The sequence below is a fragment of the Schistocerca serialis genome, chromosome 4 (genome assembly GCF_023864345.2).
Source record: "Schistocerca serialis cubense isolate TAMUIC-IGC-003099 chromosome 4, iqSchSeri2.2, whole genome shotgun sequence".
Lineage (NCBI taxonomy): Eukaryota > Metazoa > Arthropoda > Insecta > Orthoptera > Acrididae > Schistocerca > Schistocerca serialis.
Window position 1 is genome coordinate 409,192,748 of NC_064641.1, and position 19,881 is coordinate 409,212,628.

The following is a 19,881-nucleotide window of genomic DNA, read 5'->3' on the forward strand; positions in this document are numbered from 1 at the left end:
ATTGAAACAGAGGATGACTCGCGTAAAGCTGAAATACTAAACACCTTTTTCCAAAGCTGTTTCACAGAGGAAGACCGCACTGCAGTTCCTTCTCTAAATCCTCGCACAAACGAAAAAATGGCTGACACCGAAATAAGTGTCCAAGGAATAGAAAAGCAACTGAAATCACTCAACAGAGGAAAGTCCACTGGACCTGACGGGATACCAATTCGATTCTACACAGAGTACGCAAAAGAACTTGCCCCCCTTCTAACAGCCGTGTACCTCAAGTCTCTAGAGGAACGTAAGGTTCCAAATGATTGGAAAAGAGCACATGTAGTCCCAGTCTTCAAGAAGGGTCGTCCTACCAATCGGTCCCTTCTTCTTGTCAAGTTGTGCCACAAACTCCTCTTCTCCCCAATTCTATTCAATACCTCCTCGTTAGTTATGTGATCTATCCATCTAATCTTCAGCATTCTTCTGTAGCACCACATTTCGAAAGCTTCTATTTTCTTCTTGTCCAAACTATTTATCGTCCATGTTTCACTTCCATACATGGTTACACTCCATACAAATACTTTCAGAAACGGCTTCCTGATACTTAAATCTATACTCGATGTTAACAAATTTCTCTTCTTCAGAAACGCTTTCCTTGTCATTGCCAGTCTACATTTTATATCCTCTCTACTTCGACCATCATTAGTTATTTTGCTCCCCGTCCAATTAAATCAGGCGATACAGTGGGAATTAGATTAGAAAATGCGTTACTAAAAGTACTAAATGAGTTTTGCTGTTTAGGTAGCAAAATTGATTATGGCCAAAGTAGAGAGGGTGTAAAATGTATATTACCAATGACAAGACAAGCGGTTTTGAAGAACTGGACTCTGTTAACATCAAATATAGATTTAACAGTTAGGAGGTCTTTTCTGGAGTGATCAGTCTGACGTGATGCCTTTTATACAAATGAAACTTGGACGATAAACTGTTCAGAGCAGAAGAGAATAGAAAGGTTCGCTATGTGGTGCTGCAGAAGAATGCTGAAGATTAGATGGGTAGATCATGTAACCAATGAGAGGATACTGAAGAGAATTGGGGTCAAACGAAATTTGTGGCATCGCTTGACCGAAAGTAGGGATCAGTTGATAGGGCAAATTCTGAGGCACCAAGAGATCACCAATTTAGTATTAGAGATACGTGCGTGAGTGAGTGTATGTGGAGGGGGGGGGGGCGGCGATAAAAGATGTAGAGGGAGACCAAGAGATAATCACAGTAAGCAGGTTCAAATAGATGTAAAGTGTAATAGTTATTCAGAGATAAGGGGCTTGTACAGTGTAGAATAATAATAAGGGTTGCACCAAACGAATCTTCAGACTAAAGACTACACCAACAACATCCTCTGATTGGTTGGAATGAGGATAGGGAGAAGGAATAAAGCAGAATTGGTGTGTTTCCATCATCATGGATATTTATTTTTTCATTTCAATAGTGAACTATATTTTGCTGGAAATATGGGGCTGGGGAAAGGAGAGAGGGTTCTTAATTTCCTAACTGCATAATTGGGCTACTTCCATCATTATGTTACATTCTTACTGATCTCGAAATTGCGCACAAATTTTTATGGTTCAAATGGCTCAGAGCCTATAGGACTTAACTGCTGAGGTCATCAGTTCCCTAGAACTTAGAACTACTTAAACCTAACTAACCTAAGGACATCACACACATTCATGCCCGAGGCAGGATTCAAACCTGCGACCGTAGCGGTCGCACGGTTCCAGACTGTAGCGCCCAGAACCGCTCGGCCACTCTGGCTGGCAAAATTTTTATGGCTTAACCAATCGAGAGAGCACTTTCTCCGAATGTATGTCGTTCTCTGTTCTTGAGACCGTTGCACAAATGAAGAGCAATTTTAGAATCACTCTGTAGAATGAGCTGTGCGAGGTCACAGGGTACACGAAACAAGTGAATGAAACACGTAATGGCCCGCCTCTACACCCATACCGTGCAAACCATTTTGAAATATACGGCAGAGGGCAATTCCAGTTGCACCACGTATTACACTCGAGAGCCAAAGAAACTGGTTCACCTGCCTAATATCGTCTAGGGCCCTCGCGAGCACGCAGAAGTGCCGCAACACGACGTGGCATGAACTCGACTGAAGTAGTACTGGAGGGAACAGACACCATGAATCCCGGAAGACTGCTCATAAATCCGTAAGAGTACGAGGGGGTGGAAATCTCTCCTGAACAGCACGTTATGAGGCACCCAGATATCCTCAATAATGTTCATGTCTGAGGAATTTGGAGACAACGGAAGTGTTTAAACTCAGAAGAGTTTTCCTGGAGCCACTCTGTTGCTATTATGGACGCGTGGGGTGTCACACTTTCCTGTTGGAATTGCTTAAGGCCGGCCGAATGCACAACGGACATGAATGGATGCAAGTAATCAGACAGGATGCTTATGTACGTGTCACTTGTCAGTGTCGTATCTAGACGTACGAGGGTCCCATACCATTCCAACTGCACACGGCCTATACACCATAACAGAGCCTCCAGTAGCTTGAACAGTTGCCTGCTGACATGCAAGGCCTATGGATTCATGAGGTTGTTTGCATACCCGTACACGTCCATCCGCTCGATACGATTTGAAAAGAGACTCGTTCGACCAGGCAACGTGTCTCCAATTCAATGTCGGTAGTGACGTGCCCGGGCGAGGCATAAAGCTTTGTGTCTTGCAGTCATCAAGGGTACGCGAGTGGGCCTTCTGCTCCTAACGCCATATCGATGGTATTTCGTTGACTGGTTCGCACACTGACATTTGTTGATGGCCCAGCATTTAAATCTGCAGCAATCTGCCGAAGGATTCCACTTCTGTCACGTTGAATGATTCTCTTCAGTCGTCGTTGGTTCCGTTTTTCCAGGACCTTTTTTCTGGCTGCAGCGATGTCGGAGATGGTCGTACGGGAAACTCTCCACTTCAACGCAGCCTCAGAGATGCTGCGTCCTATCGCTCGTGCACCGATTATAACACCACATTCAAACTCACTTAGCTCTTGCTAACCTTCCATTGTAGCAACCGTAACCGATCTAACAACTGCGCCAGACACTTGTCTTATATAGGCTTTGCCGATCGCAGCGCTGTATTCTGCATGTTTACATATCTCTGTATTTGAATACGCATGCCTGCGAATATCAATTTCTTTAGAGTTTGAGTATAGTATCTTCACTTTCCATACGTCGTATACAGCGCGGGAGAATGTGCGTTTAAATGTTTTCGTGAATGCTATAATAAGTCTACTATTGTCGTCGCGGTCCGTAAGGTCCCTAGCTCGTTGTAGTACGTTACTAGGTTTATCACATAATACATGTTCTTGAAACTTTGTAAGTACGTTTTTGCGGGATACTTGACGTCTTTATTCAACCTTTTGTGATTTTAACTTTTTCAACATTTCCATGATGTTCTCCTGTATACGTTCTGTGTTAACTGTTGATCATACATGATATGCATCCCACACTCTTGAGAAATCTAGTAGGATGGGATAATCGACCATCAGCTTTATGACTGAGCCTACCCCGTCAGTCCAAAATATTTCGGGACTGGATTAATAAAAAATGGATGAAACTTAAGATGGTGGTTTCAGTACTTCATGTTTTCTGCTTAGTTGAATATGTTTGACGTTGTGTCAGCTGTTGGGGCGATCTGAGTTATAATATTTTTAAACAATCATGTTCACCATGATCACTTGCAAATCTCTTTAATGATTACGGGTTTCGAAGATCGGTGCTGTCATCATCGGATCTGAACGTTATAATGTATCTTGTAACATATTAAAAAAAGTTTATGACCTTTGCAAGGAAGATCAGCATGCCAAATACAAAGTGCCACAGATATAAATCATAAATCATGTTGTACTGATGTCTTAGCCCAGTCGTTCACTTAACATCGCAATGGTGACTGAGCTAGTACGATACTTGCATACATGACGCTGTATACGATTGTTTACATTGCCATACTCGACAATCGATACGTACTCGTATAAATTCAATACTACAATTCCGCATAGTCTCTATCTTCTTGCGTACACCACATTGGCTCTAATGTCGGTTATGTCGTCAAGTGTTAACACTTCGACACATTGGTATTTTGTGTTAGGTTTCTACTTATTTATAATACCAAGTCTGGTCACCGATGATGATTTTTCTATAACAGAATTATCCGCTTGTTGCATTTCACAAACATTGTACACACTTTTCTCACCTTCAAATCTTTCTATAGAACGTCTTCAGCACATGATTAAGGTATGTTACTCCGTTTGCGATTTGTAACCTAAGAATGCTGACATACTATTCCTGCACGTACACTACTTAATAATGCCTGCTCGCAACTGACCAGTCGAATGCACATCAGTTGTTTACGTATGTCCATCCTTCTGACTTCGACCATTCACTTACGTAATAGGGGAAACACCTGCAGCCGTCGTTTGATTTTATCATATTATATTGCAACCAGTTTCGGTGGCTTAGTGCACTATCTTCAGAATTTAACTAGCACTGAGGGGGTGAATCTAAGTCGTATACACGCTCCCATCAGTGGCCAAGGTTCAGTGGCCAAGATCTATGAACTGGCTTCCGTAGAATACTATTACCACGTCGGCAACAGTTTTTAGCATGGATAGGGACTGCAACTGCTGTGTTCGGATGCAGGCTGAGTTGGCATCCCTTCGCTCCCAGTTTCAGGCAGTGTTGGCTTCGGTCACGCAGCTTAAGGCTGTTGCAAATGGGCATCACTGTGGGGGTCCGGATGGGGGTTTGTCGGGGACGGCCAGCTCGTCGCACGCATCCCCCGATCGGACTACGACTGTGGCTGCCCGGGATACTGCCCGCATTGAGGCTGATCCCTCACCTGTGGTAGAGTGGGAGGTCGTCTCGAGGTGTGGAAGGGGGCGAAAGACATTCCAGAGGGCTGAACGGAAGGCCTCTCCAGTTTGTCTGACGAACCGGTTTCAGGCTCTGTCTCCGGCTGATGCTGATCGTCGGCCAGAGATGGCTGCTTGTCCTGTTCCAGAGGTTGCCCCTCGGTCTGCAAGATCCGGGCAGTCGCAGAGGGTGGGCTTACTGGTAGTTGGGAGCTCCAACGTCAGGTGCGTAATGGGGACCCTTAGGGATATGGCAGCAAGAGAGGGGAAGAAAACCAATGTGCACTCCGTGTGCATACCGGGGGGAGTCATTCCAGATGTGGAAAGGGTCTTTCCGGATGCCATGAAGGGTACGGGGTGTACCCATCTGCAGGTGGTCGCTCATGTCGGCACCAATGATGTGTGCCGCTGTGGATCGGAGGATATACACTCGACGCGGCTATCCGATTTGGTGAAGACTGAAAGTCTCGCTAGCGGGATGAAAGCAGAGCTCACCATCTGCAGCATCGTTCGACAGGACTGACTGCAGGCCTTTGGTACAGAGCCGAGTGGAGGGTCTGAATGAGAGGCTGAGACGGTTCTGCGACCGTGTGGGCTGCAGATTCCTCGACTTGCGCCATAGGGTGGTGGGGTTTCGAGTTCCGCTGGATAGGTCAGGAGTCCACTACACGCAGCAATCGGCTACACGGGTAGCAGGGGTTGTGTGGCGTGGACTGGGCGGTTTTTTTGGGTTAGATGGCCTCGGGAAAGTACAGAAAGGGCAACAGCCTCAAAGGGTGCGGGGCAAAGTCAGGACATGCGGGGATCAAGCAGCAATCGATATTGTAATTGTAAACTGTCGAAGCAGCATGGTAAAGCTGGAACTTCGAGTGCTGATAGAAAGCACCGAAGCTGAAATCGTTATAGGTACAGAAAGCTGGCAGAAGCCAGAGATAAATTCGGCCGAAATTTTTACAAAGGTACAGACGGTGTTTAGAAAGGATAGAGTGCATGCAACCGGTGGTGGCGTGTTTTTCGCTGTTAGTAGTAGTTTATTCTGTAGTGAGGTAGAAGTGGATAGTTCCTGTGAATTATTATGGGTGGAGGTTACACTCAACAACCGAGCTAGGTTAATAATTGGCTCCTTTTACCGACCTCCCGACTCAGCAGCATTAGTGGCAGAACAACTGAGAGAAAATTTGGAATACATTTCACATAAATTTTCTCAGCATATTATAGTCTTAGGTGGAGATTTCAATTTACCAGATATAGGCTGGGACACTCAGATGTTTAGGACGGGTGGTAGGGACAGAGAATCGAGTGACGTTATACTGAGTGCACTATCCGAAAATTACCTCGAGCAATTAAACAGAGAACCGACTCGTGGAGATAACATCTTGGACCTACTGATATCAAACAGACCCGAACTTTTCGTCTCTGTAAGTGCAGAAAAGGGAATCAGTGATCATAAGGCCGTTGCAGCATCCCTGAATATGGAAGTTAATAGGAATATAAAAAAAAGGGAGGAGAGTTTATCTGTTTAGCAAGAGTAATAGAAGGCAAATTTCAGACTACCTAACAGATCAAAACGAAAATTTCTGTTCCGACATTGACAATGTTGAGTGTTTATGAAAAAAGTTTAAGGCAATTGTAAAATGCGTTTTAGACACGTACGTGCCGAGTAATACTGTGAGGAACGGGGAAAACCCACCGTGGTTCAACAACAAAGTTAGGAAACTACTGCGAAAGCAAAGAGAGCTTCACTGCTAGTTTAAACGCAGCCAAAACCTCTCAGACAAACAGAAGCTAAACGATGTCAAAGTTAGCGTAAGGAGGGCTACGCGCGAAGCGTTCAGTGAATTCGAAAGTAAAATTCTATGTACCGACTTGACAGAAAATCCTAGGAAGTTCTGGTCTTACGTTAAATCAGTAAGTGGCTCGAAACGGCATATCCAGACACTCCGGGATGATGATGGCATTGAAACAGAGGATGACATGCGTAAAGCTGAAATACTAAACACCTTTTTCCAAAGCTGTTTCACAGAGGAAGACCGCACTGCAGTTCCTTCTCTAAATCCTCGCACAAACGAAAAAATGGCGGACACCGAAATAAGTGTCCAAGGAATAGAAAAGCAACTGAAATCACTCAACAGAGGAAAGTCCACTGGACCTGACGGGATACCAATTCGATTCTACACAGAGTATGCGAAAAAACTTGCCCCCCTTCTAACAGCCGTGTATCTCAAGTCTCTAGAGGAACGTAAGGTTCCAAATGATTGGAAAAGAGCACAGGTAGTCCCAGTCTTCAAGAAGGGTCGTCGAGCAGATGCGCAAAACTATAGACCTATATCTCTGACGTCGATCTGTTGTAGAATATTAGAACATGCTTTTTGCTCGCATATCATGTCGTTTTTGGAAACCCAGAATTTACTCTGTAGGAATCAACATGGATTCCGGAAACAGCGATCCTGTGAGAACCAACTCGCTTTATTTGTTCATGAGACCCAGAAAATATTAGATACGGGCTCCCAGGTAGTTCCTTGACTTCCGGAAGGCGATCGATACAGTTCCGCACTGTCACGTGATAAGCAAAGTAAGAGCCTACGGAATATCAGACCAGCTGTGTGGCTGGATTGAAGAGTTTTTAGCAAACAGAACACAGCATGTTGTTATCAGTGGAGAGACGTCTACAGACGTTAAGGTAACCTCTGGCGTGCCACAGGGGAGTGTTATGGGACCATTGCTTTTCACATTATACACTCCTGGAAATGGAAAAAAGAACACATTCACACCGGTGTGTCAGACCCACCATACTTGCTCCGGACACTGCGAGAGGGCTGTACAAGCAATGATCACACGCATTTGTGCACCGCCGCCGTCAGTGTCAGCCAGTTTGCCGTGGCACATGGAGCTCCATCGCAGTCTTTTACACTGGTAGCATGCCGCGACAGCGTGGACATGAACCGTATGTGCAGTTGACGGACTTTGAGCGAGGGCGTATAGTGGGCATGCGGGAGGCCGGGTGGACGTCCCGCCGAATTGCTCAACACGTGGGGCGTGAGGTCTCCACAGTACATCGATGTTGTCGCCAGTGGTCGGCGGAAGGTGCACGTGCCCGTCGACCAGGGACCGGACCGCAGCGACGCACGGATGCACGCCAAGACCGTAGGATCCTACGCAGTGCCGTAGGGGACCGCACCGCCACTTCCCAGCAAATTAGGGACACTGTTGCTCCTGGGGTATCGGCGAGGACCATTCGCAACCGTCTCCATGAAGCTGGGCTACGGTCCCGCACACCGTTAGGCCGTCTTCCGCTCACGCCCCAACATCGTGCAGCCCGCCTCCAGTGGTGTCGCGACAGGCGTGAATGGAGGGACGAATGGAGACGTGTCATCTTCAGCGATGAGAGTCGCTTCTGCCTTGGTGCCAATAATGGTCGTATGCGTGTTTGGCGCCGTGCAGGTGAGCGCCACAATCAGGACTGCATACGACCGAGGCACACAGGGCCAACACCCGGCATTATGGTGTGAGGAGCGATCTCCTACACTGGCCGTACACCACTGGTGATCGTCGAGGGGACACTGAATAGTGCACGGTACATCCAAACCGTCATCGAACCCATCGTTCTACCATTGCTAGACCGGCAAGGGAACTTGCTGTTCCAGCAGGACAATGCACGTCCGCATGTATCCCGTGCCACCCAACGTGCTCTAGAAGGTGTAAGTCAACTACCCTGGCCAGCAAGATCTCCGGATCTGTCCCCCATTGAGCATGTTTGGGACTGGATGAAGGGTCGTCTCACGCGGTCTGCACGTCCAGCACGAACGCTGGTCCAACTGAGGCGCCAGGTGGAAATGGCATGGCAAGCCGTTCCACAGGACTACATCCAGCATCTCTACGATCGTCTCCATGGGAGAATAGCAGCCTGCATTGCTGCGAAAGGTGGATATACACTGTACTAGTGCCGACATTGTGCATGCTCTGTTGCCTGTGTCTATATGCCTGTGGTTCTGTCAGTGTGATCATGTGATGTATCTGACCCCAGGAATGTGTCAATAAAGTTTCCCCTTCCTGGGACAATGAATTCACGGTGTTCTTATTTCAATTTCCAGGAGTGTATATAAATGACCTAGTAGATAGTGTCGGAAGTTCCATGCGGCTATCGCGGATGATGCTGTAGTATACAGAGAAGTTACAGCATTAGGAAATTGTAGCGAAATCCAGGAAGGTCTGCAGCGGATAGGCACTTGGTGCAGGGAGTGGCAACTGACCCTTAACATACACTAATGTAATGTATTGCGAATACATAGAAAGAAGGATCCTTTATTGTATGATTACATGATAGTGGAACAAACACTGGTAACAGTTACTTCTGTAAAATATCTGGGAGTATGCGTGCGGAACGATTTGAAGTGGAACGATCATATAAAATTAATTGTTGGTAAGCGGGTACCAGGTTGAGATTCATTGGGAGAATCCTTAAAAAATGTAGTCCATCAACAAAGGAGGTGGCTTACAAAACACTCGTTCGACATATACTTGAGTATTGTTCATCAGTGTGGGATCCGTACCAGGTCGACGGAGGAGATAGAGAAGATCCAAAGAAGAGCGGCGCGTTTCGTCTCAGGGTTATTTGGTAAGCGTGATAGCGTTACGGAGATGTTTAGCAAACTCAAGTGGCAGACTCTGCAAGAGAGGCGCTCTGCATTGCGGTGTAGCTTGCTGTCCAGGTTTCGAGAGGGTGCGTTTCTGGATGAGGTATCGAATATATTGCTTCCCCCTACTTATACCTCCCGTGTAGATCACGAATGTAAAATTAGAGAAATTCGAGGGCGCAGGGAGTCTTTCAGACAGTCGTTCTTCCCGCGAACCATATGCGACTGGAACAGAAAAGGGAGGTAATGACAGTGGCACGTAAAGTGCCCTCCGCCACACACCGTTGGGTGGCTTGCGGAGTATAAATGTAGATGTAGATGTAGGTTATTTACAGTATTAGTTCAAGCTGTAGTTGACTGCGTTGAAGCAGCTTGTAAGGCAGGAATTAAATCATTCTCGGAACTTTTTGTGCAGATGGAGTATGAGATCATTCCACTTTTTTTGAGTCATCATTCTTCTGACTAGTCTGATGCGGCCAGCCACTAATCCCGCTCCTGTGCCAATCTTTTCCTCTTAGAGTAAAAATTACTACGTAAGTCTTCAATTATTTGCTGTACGTATTCGAATCTCTATTCCTCTACAGTTTATATCTTCACAGCTCCTTACAGTACCATGAAACGTATTCACTGATGTCTTAAGAGACGTCCTGTCATCCGGTTCCTTCTGCTCCTCAATTTTTTTCGTATATTCCTTTCCTCGTCTATTCTGTGTAGAATCTCTTCATTCCTTACATTATCAGTACACTTAAAATTGAACGTTCTCCCATAACATTGCATCTCAAATGCTTCTATTTTGTTCCATCCAGGTTCCCCACTATGCTCCAAACGTACATTATCAGAAATTTCTCCCTCAAATTAAGGCCTATGTTTGATACTAGTAGACTTCGTTTGGTCAGAAATGGCCTATTTCGAGTGCTCGTTTGCTTTTTATGTCGTCCTTGATCCGCCCGTTATGGGTTGTTTTGCTGCCTACAGCAGGATTCCTTAACTTCATCTACTTCGTACTCACCAATTCTGATGCGAAGTTTCTCACTGTTCTAATTTCTGCTACTTTTCATTAATTTCGCCTTTTTTCGATTTTCTCTCAAACCATATTCTCTACTGATTAGACTGTTCATTCCATTGAACAGATGCTTCACCTTCACAGAGGATAGCAATGTCATTAAGAAATTTTATCACTAATATTGTTTCAGCCTAAATTTTAATCCCACTTTTGAACGTTTCTCTTATCTCCGTAATTGTTTGTTGGATTTATAGCCTGAATAGTAGGGATGGAAGACTACATCCCTGTCTTACACCAATCCGAGCAATTCCTTCTTGGTCTTCTAGTCTTATTGTTCCCTCTTGTTCCTTATACATGTTGCATATTGCCTATCTTTCCCTATATGTTGCCACTTTTTTCTCAGAAATTCGAACACCTTGCACCATTTTACATTGTCGAACGCTTTTTCCAGGTCGTCAAATCCTATGAACGTGTATTGATTTTTCTTTAGACTTGCTTCCACTGTCAACCACAATTTCAGCACAGCCTCTCTAGTGCCTTAACCTTTCCTAAAGCCAAACTGATCGTCATCTAATAGATCCTCAGTTTGCTTTTCCACTCTTGTGTATATTAATCTTTCAGCAACTAGGATGCATGTCCTGTTAAGATGACTGTGCCATTATTCTCACACTTGTCGACTCAAGCTATCTTCGGAAATGTGTGGATGTTTTTCCAGAAGGTCTGAAGGTATATTGCCAGTGTCATACATTCTGCACACCAACGTATGTAGCAGTTTTTTTGCCACTCCCTAATTCAGATGGTGTGTTATCTACCACTTCTACCTTATTTGATCTTAAAACTTATAAGCTCTTTTAAATTCTGATTCTAATACTGGATCTCCTATTTCTTCCCTGTCGGCTTCTGTTTCCTCTTCACCAGACAAGTCTTCCCTTTCAAAGATGCCTTCCATGTACTGCTTCCTCCTACCTGCTCTCTCCTCTGTATTTAACAGTGAATTTTCCATCGCTCTCTTAATGTTACAGCTCTTGCTTTTAATTTGACAGAAGCTTGTTTTGACTTTTCTACGTGCTGAGTCAGTTCTTCTGACAACGATTCCTTTTTTGATTTCTTCAAATTTTTCATGCAGCTATTTCGCTTAAGCTTCCCAGCACTTCCAGTTTATGTCATTCGTAAGTGATATGCAGTTCTGTATTCCTGAATTCCCCTAAACATTTTTGTACTTCCTTCTTTCGTCGATCAGCTGAAGTATTGCTTCTGTCAATCAGGTTTTTTGCAGTTACTCTCCTTGTACCTATGGTTTTCTTCCGAACTTCTGTGGTTGACGTTTTTAGAGATGTCCGTTACACTTCAACTGTACTGTATTGAGTAACATCAACTGTACTGAGCTATTCCTTGTCGCAGTATTTATACTCTAAGAGAACTTCAAGCGTATCTCTTCATTCCTTAGTACATCCGTATAACAGTTGTTTGCTCAATGATTCTTCCTGACAGGTCTCTTCAACTTCAGCGGGTTCTTCATTATTACTTATTTGTGATCTGATTATATATCTACTCCTGGGTACACCTTACAACCAAATATCTCACTTCGGAACGACTGCCCGACCGTGACGTACTCTAACTGGTATATTCCTGTATTCTCAGTCTTTTCCAGGTATACCGCCTCCTCTTGTGATTTTTGAACAGGGTATTCGTTACTAACAGTTGAAATTTATTGTAGAACTCAATTTATCCTTCTCCTATCTCATTCCTACTACCAAACCCACATTCTTCCATAACACTTCCTTCTGTTCCTTCTTCTACAAACTCATTTCAGTCCCCCATAACTATTAGATTTTCATCTTCCTTTACGCGCTGAATTATGCTTTCAGAATTCTCATATACCTTCTCTGCCTCTTCATCTTCTGCTTGCGACGTCGGGATGTGTAACCGTTGTTGTCGGTGTTGGTTGGCTGCCGTTTCTGATGAGAACAACCCTTTCACTGAAGTGTTCACAGTAACTCACTCTCTGATACCATTTCCTGCTGCTGTTGATGTTACTCAATACTACATCTACATCTACATCTACATTGATACTCCGCAAGCCACCCAACGGTGTGTGGCGGAGGGCACTTTACGTGCCACTGTCATTACCTCCCTTTTCTGTTCCAGTCGCGTATGGTTCGCGGGAAGAACGACTGTCTGAAAGACTCCCTGCGCGCTCTAATCTCTCTAATTTTACATTCGTGATCTCCTCGGGAGGTATAAGTAGGGGGAAGTAATATATTCGATACCTCATCCAGAAACGCACCCTCTCGAAACCTGGCGAGCAAGCTACACCGCGATGCAGAGCGCCTCTCTTGCAGAGTCTGCCACTTGAGTTTATTAAACATCTCCGTAACGCTATCACGGTTACCAAATAACCCGGTGACGAAACGCGCCGCTCTTCTTTGGATCTTCTCTATCTCCTCCGTCAACCCGACCTGGTACGGATCCCACACTGATGAGCAATACTCAAGTATAGGTCGAACGAGTGTTTTGTAAGCCACCTCCTTTGTTGATGGACTACATTTTCTAAGCACTCTCCCAATGAATCTCAACCTGGTACCCGCCTTACCAACAATTAATTTTATATGATCATTCCACTTCAAATCGTTCCGTACGCATACTCCCAGATATTTTACAGAAGTAACTGCTACAAGTGTTTGTTCCGCTATCATATAATCATACAATAAAGGATCCTTCCTTCTATGTATTCGCAATACATTACATTTGTCTATGTTAAGGGTCAGTTGCCACTCCCTGCACCAAGTGCCTATCCGCTGCAGATCTTCCTGTATTTCGCTACAATTTTCTAATGATGCAACTTCTCTGTATACTACAGCATCATCCGCGAAAAGCCGCATGGAACTTCCGACACTATCTACTAAGTCATTTATATATATTGTGAAAAGCAATGGTCCCATAACACTCCCCTGTGGCACGCCAGAGGTTACTTTAACGTCTGTAGACGTCTCTCCATTGATAACAACATGCTGTGTTCTGTTTGCTAAAAACTCTTCAATCCAGCCACACAGCTGGTCTGATATTCCGTAGGCTCTTACTTTGTTTATCAGGCGACAGTGCGGAACTGTATCGAACGCCTTCCGGAAGTCAAGAAAAATAGCATCTACCTGGGAGCCTGTATCTAATACTTTCTGGGTCTCATGAACAAATAAGGCGAGTTGGGTCTCACACGATCGCTGTTTCCGGAATCCATGTTGATTCCTACATAGTAGATTCTGGGTTTCCAGAAATGACATTATACGCGGGCAAAAAACATGTTCTAAAATTCTACAAGAGATCGACGTAAGAGATATAGGTCTATAGTTTTGCGCATCTGATCGACGACCCTTCTTGAAGACTGGGACTATCTGTGCTCTTTTCCAATCATTTGGAACCCTCCGTTCCTCTAGAGACTTGCGGTACACGGCTGTTAGAAGGGGGGCAAGTTCTTTCGCGTACTCTGTGTAGAATCGAATTGGTATCCCGTCAGGTCCAGTGGACTTTCCTCTATTGAGTGATTCCAGTTGCTTTTCTATTCCTTGGACACTTATTTCGATGTCAGCCATTTTTTCGTTTGTGCGAGGATTTAGAGAAGGAACTGCAGTGCGGTCTTCCTCTGTGAAACAGCTTTGGAAAAAGGTGTTCAGTATTTCAGCTTTACGCGTGTCATCCTCTGTTTCAATGCCATCATCATCCCGTAGTGTCTGGATATGCTGTTTCGAGCCACTTACTGATTTAACGTAAGACCAGAACTTCCTAGGATTTTCTGTCAAGTCGGTACATAGAATTTTACTTTCCAATTCAATGAACGCTTCACGCATAGCCCTCCTTACGCTAACTTTGACATCGTTTAGCTTCTGTTTGTCTGAGAGGTTTTGACTGCGTTTAAACTTGGAGTGGAGCTCTCTTTGCTTTCACAGTAGTTTCCTAACTTTGTTGTTGTACCACGGTGGGTTTTTCCCGTCCCTCACAGTTTTACTCGGCACGTACCTGTCTAAAACGCATTTTACGATTGCCTTGAACTTTTTCCATAAACACTCAACATTGTCAGTGTCGGAACAGAAATTTTCGTTTTGATCTGTTAGGTAGTCTGAAATCTGCCTTCTATTACTCTTGCTAAACAGATAAACCTTCCTCCCTTTTTTTTATATTCCTATTAACTTCCATATTCAGGGATGCTGCAACGGCCTTATGATCACTGATTCCCTGTTCTGTACATACAGAGTCGAAAAGTTCGGGTCTGTTTGATATCAGTAGGTCCAAGATGTTATCTCCACGAGTCGGTTCTCTGTTTAATTGCTCGAGGTAATTTTCGGATAGTGCACTCAGTATAATGTCACTCGATGCTCTGTCCCTACCACCCGTCCTAAACATCTGAGTGTCCCAGTCTAAATCTGGTAAATTGAAATCTCCACCTAAGACTATAACATGCTGAGAACGCTCATCTCACCAGTAATCCTTATCGTCTTTCCATTTCTCTTCAGTGACCTACGCTGTATCCATAATAAGCCTTACCGTTTCGCTTTTCAGATTTTCTAAGTTCCCTACCACGTTCAAACTTCTGACATTCGATGCCCGGACTCGTAGAATGTTATTATTTCTTTGGTTATTCAATCTTTTTTCTTAAAGTCACCTCCCCTTGTCAGTCCTCTCTGAGAGATCCGAATGGGCGACTAGATGAGAAACGTTTGGCAGTGGGGAGATCGTCATGACACTTTCTCAGTGGCAAGTCACATGTCCTGTGGATACACATTATATGTAATTAATACACTGGTTTCCATTGACCTCTACATCCTCATTCCTTTGATCGTTGCTGATTCTTCCGCCTTTCAGTGGTAGTTTCCTACCCTGAGACTGTCCTGAACCCCTGTCTTCTCTTCCGCCCTCTTTGACAAGACCGTTGGCATAATGAGAGTACTTTCTTGTGCTGGTAGTCTTTGGCCGCCATTGGTGATGATTTTTACTCAAAATTTAAACCGAACTTAGGCCGGGAACATTTTGATTACTAGTCAAAGGCCATCCTAGACCACGGGTGAACCATGTGACAACCAAAATTTTTTACATCCAAGTATTGATGCGAGTTTACCGAGTCCAGTTATGACTAATTAATATTGTACTAATAATAGCGTAAGATTCTGCGTTTTGTGACGCACTTAATTTTAAATTTCTGAATATGTTAAGTAAGTTTCTATTCCGTGTACCACTCCGAATTCCTCACAAGATCTTGCTGAAGAATTGTCCGGTCTTTTCCAGGTAATACTTCTTTATGGCTAATTCCATCATCAACAAAAAATCTGAGGTGCTTCTTGATATTGACTGGCAGGTTGTTAACATACAATATGAACTGTCCCGGTACACTTTCCTAAGTTAAACACTTTTTTTTGTGTAATCTCGTGGATGGGCGCGTCCATACCCTCAGTGTAGGGCGGGTCGAAATATTATGAAGAATATTACGAATGGTCAGGGAGCCATCATATTATAATAAGTCAAAATAACTTTAAAATACCAGCTGATGATATCTCACACTCTGCTTCTTTATGTTTCATCGTTGTTTCATATTTACGATGTAGCACCTCTATGAAAGAAGCGCGTTCACATTAGTTACGTATTTGTTATGATGGACGTCGGAGCTGTAAAAATAAATCTGTCAATCGCCCCATGGTGAATCGTTTGCCTTTCTTCGCCTTCGAAGTAGAATCGGCTCATAATTATTGCAACAAACCGTAACAGACTTGATGCTACCCGTTGTAATGTATTAAAGTGTAACACAATAGGTATTTAAATATAACAGCATAACGAACACAAGAGATTTACAGAGACGTATTTTCCATTGCAGGTACCACCAAAAGGTTTAACTCAAATCGACGTAGCATCTTTGATCCCCATGGGCGAAACGAAGGAACAATTTGAGGACATCGCTGAAGTTACTAATAAAGAACTTCAGGAATCAATATTACCATGGAGCGAACACATATGTGATACTACTTTAGTCTATCCAGAAATACAACAACTTTTGAGGTAAGTACACTTGATTTTGGTAACTTTGCTAAATATTTACATGTACACTATATCAGCTGACTTATACTAATCCTTCGTGTACAAATCGTACAAAATATCTCGATTACCACCCTGGACGTCAGTACACGTAGAACTAGAGGTGTATCATTCACTGAAATGAGCCGTCTCAAAGTCTCATTCACTTTCGACCATACTTTCGTTGAACAATGATACAAAGTATGTAGCTCTTTTGTAATCTTTGTAAAATGTATTACGTTAAATTACCTAATATCGTTCGAGAAATCTGAAATAATAACGAATTTCCCTAAAGGTGGACAGACACAACACCATAAAACCTAATATTAGTACCTCCTATAATTGTGGCTGTCAGCTCATTTGAAAAGGCAAATTCATCTTTGTAACAGTGTATGGTTGAACTGTGTAAGCATTCACTTGAGCACGAACAACTGCTACACTTCCGCACTGCATTGATAATGACTTGACACAGGTCGAAATCTGATCTGCATTGTGACTATAAATGTCATTTTAAAGCAACTTAATTCCTCGACTGATTGCTGCTCTATCTATCCCAATATAACCACAGTCATTGCGTGCACCCACCCCATGGAGGGCAACCTGAGTATATGATGCGTCGCAGTAAACGGTGCACAAACTGCAACGTTATTCCCAGATATTCAAACGACTTGATTGTGTCAAGCAGGACACTTGTAATACTGTATCTCAACATTACAAGTTTGTTCGTCCTAATAATCCGTATTAACTTGATTTTTTTTACATTTAGAGCTATCTGCCATCCGTCTCACAAACCAGAAGTTTTGTCTATGTCATCTTGTTTCCTCCTACGGCCACTCAACTTCTACACCTTACCGCACACCACGGCATCATCAGCAAAGAACCGCAGATTGCTACCCACCATATCCGCTTGATTGTGTATTTAGAAAATAATGATAGTGAGATCACACTTCTATGTGGTACTCTTGAGGATACCCTTCTCTCTGATGAACACTCACCGTCGAGGTCAACTTATTGGTTTATACTCGTATTACTTTGGAAGTCTTCGAGCCACTCAAATATCAGGGAACCTCTTCCATATGCTCGTACCTTCGCCATCAATCTGCAGTGGTGGACCGTGTGAAATGCTTGCCGGAAATCTAGAAATATGGAATCTACCAGCTGACCTTCATCCATAGTTCACACTAAACCATGTCAGAATAAGGCAAGTCGAGTTTCGCACGATGGATGCTTTCTGAAACCGGATTGATGCGTGGACATAAGCTTTTCGGTTTCAAGAAAATTTAAAATATTCGTGCTGATTCAAGGCTTCTGTAGCAAACCGATGTCAGGAATTTAGTCTGTGATTTTGCAGGTCCTTTCTTTACCCTTTTTGTATGGAAGAGTTACCTGCACTTTTTTCCAGTCGCTTGGGACTCCGTACTGTTGCGTGAGATTCGCGATAAATGCGAGCTAGGTAATGGGCCAGTGTCGTAGAGTACCCTTCGTAGAACCTAACTGGAACTCCATGTGGACTTGGAGACTTATTTATTTTCAACTCTTTCAGTTACTTATTTGCGCTTATTACTACGTCGTCCATCTAGGAATCTGTTCGATGTTCAAACGACAGTATGTTTTTACGATCCTTCTTCGACAACCATATCTTAAACGCGAAATTTGAAACTTCGGTTCTCGATTTGTTATCTTCAACTGCAACACCAGACTGGTCAATGAGTGACTGGATAGAAGCCTTAGATCCCCTTAGCGAATTTACATAGGACCAGATTTTTCTCGGGCTCTCGGTAATATCTTTTGCTAAGATATGACGAGTGGTTGTTGTGTCCTTCGTGCATGGAGCATTCGAAAGACACACGAATCTCTTCTAAGCATTGCTTGTCGTCATTTGCGTGATCTTTTTTTAATGAGAATGCAACAGCCTTTGCTTCTTCAGCGTTTTCTGAGTTTCTTGGTTAAATCTTGGTGGGCCTTTTTCGTCGTTAATCCGCTTACTAAACACATAGTTCTCTTCTCCGGACCACGATTTGCAGTTTGTTTGAACTCAATTGACCGTCTGAGAGGCTAAAGAATGCTATCTGCTCTTTCTATCAGACATGTTCATCTAGCCTTTTTGACTTGGTTTACTAATTTTCGTAACCATAATTGGTATAATAACATCATGATCACTAACCTTCGTCTCTATGCTGACGCTATTGACAAGATCTGACATGTTTGTATGTAGCTGCAAGGTCCAAGATATTTCTACTGTGTGTGTGTGCTGGGGAACTAATTGTTCAAGTTTGTTTTCAGGAAACGTATTCAAAAGTGCTTCACAGTACTTCCTGTCTATATCCTCCGCAGTGAATCCATTGAAATTCCAGTCTATACTCTGTCGATTAAATTCGCTCCAGCTACTATTGCATGATCTCGGTATCTATGCACCAATTAGCACAGACTTTCTTTGAATGACTCCAAAACTGTCACAGCGGAATCAGGCGGCCGGTAAAAACATCCAGCAATTAATTTGGTTCCACCTAGACCTTTTATACGCCACCAGATAACTTCACAGGCATCAGTAGAGACAATATTTTTGTCATTTGACGTCTAGTTTATCTTTCCGATATACATTCCATGACTCGCTAAACATCTCAGAGGTTTCTGCCTCAGGTTTTACCCAGCTCTCGATACGAAGAATAATTTCAGCCAAGAACTCTACTGGAGGGCAGTAATTTCGTGAGCTTTGTTACGAATAACTCGACAATTTACTCATAACATTTTGACAGTCGAAGTCTCATTACTCTGAACGTGGTCTGAATACACTTTCTGCGTATCGACTGACGAGTTTCATCAGAGTATCCCAAATTACGGCCTTACTAGAAAACCCGCATGTGCACTTCACAAGTACTCTGCTACTTTAGTAGATGCTTCTATTGTGTAGTTCGCCCCTGTCCTGTCAAGTGGAGTCCTAGACTGCCACCTGATAACGCAAGTCTAGAAAAGACTGCCCCAGAGTCGACGAAGCCTTTGATTGAGACCCTCCACTCCGCTCGAACTCAAAAGACCTCAATCAACTCTGGGAAGAATGTTGCCGATTGTGAGCTCTACTTGCACCTCGCACGAGAGTCCAGCACCCTTCAATACCTTCGCCAGCCAACTGTATGAACTGAGGATGGCCCCAGAAAATATGCGACAGGCGTCATTTGTGTCTGAGTCGCAACTTCCAGACCACTGCACTCTTCGCACTCGATTGCCGCAGGCAAGACTACAGCCACATCTCGTATGAGGCCCATGGGCAGACATACCAAGCGGACATTGGCTTTCCTTCC

General features: G+C 43.8%; 1 protein-coding gene across 1 annotated transcript in view; it reads left to right on the plus strand.

Moving 5' to 3' along the window:
* LOC126474494 (UDP-glucosyltransferase 2-like) overlaps nt 1-19,881 on the plus strand; it is a 105,469-nt gene that overhangs the window by 20,860 nt on the left and 64,728 nt on the right. Inside the window, exon 2 of the mRNA XM_050101964.1 lies at nt 17,349-17,360. Coding sequence (XP_049957921.1) covers nt 17,349-17,360 — 12 coding nt within the window. The remainder of the gene's footprint in view (nt 1-17,348; nt 17,361-19,881) is intronic.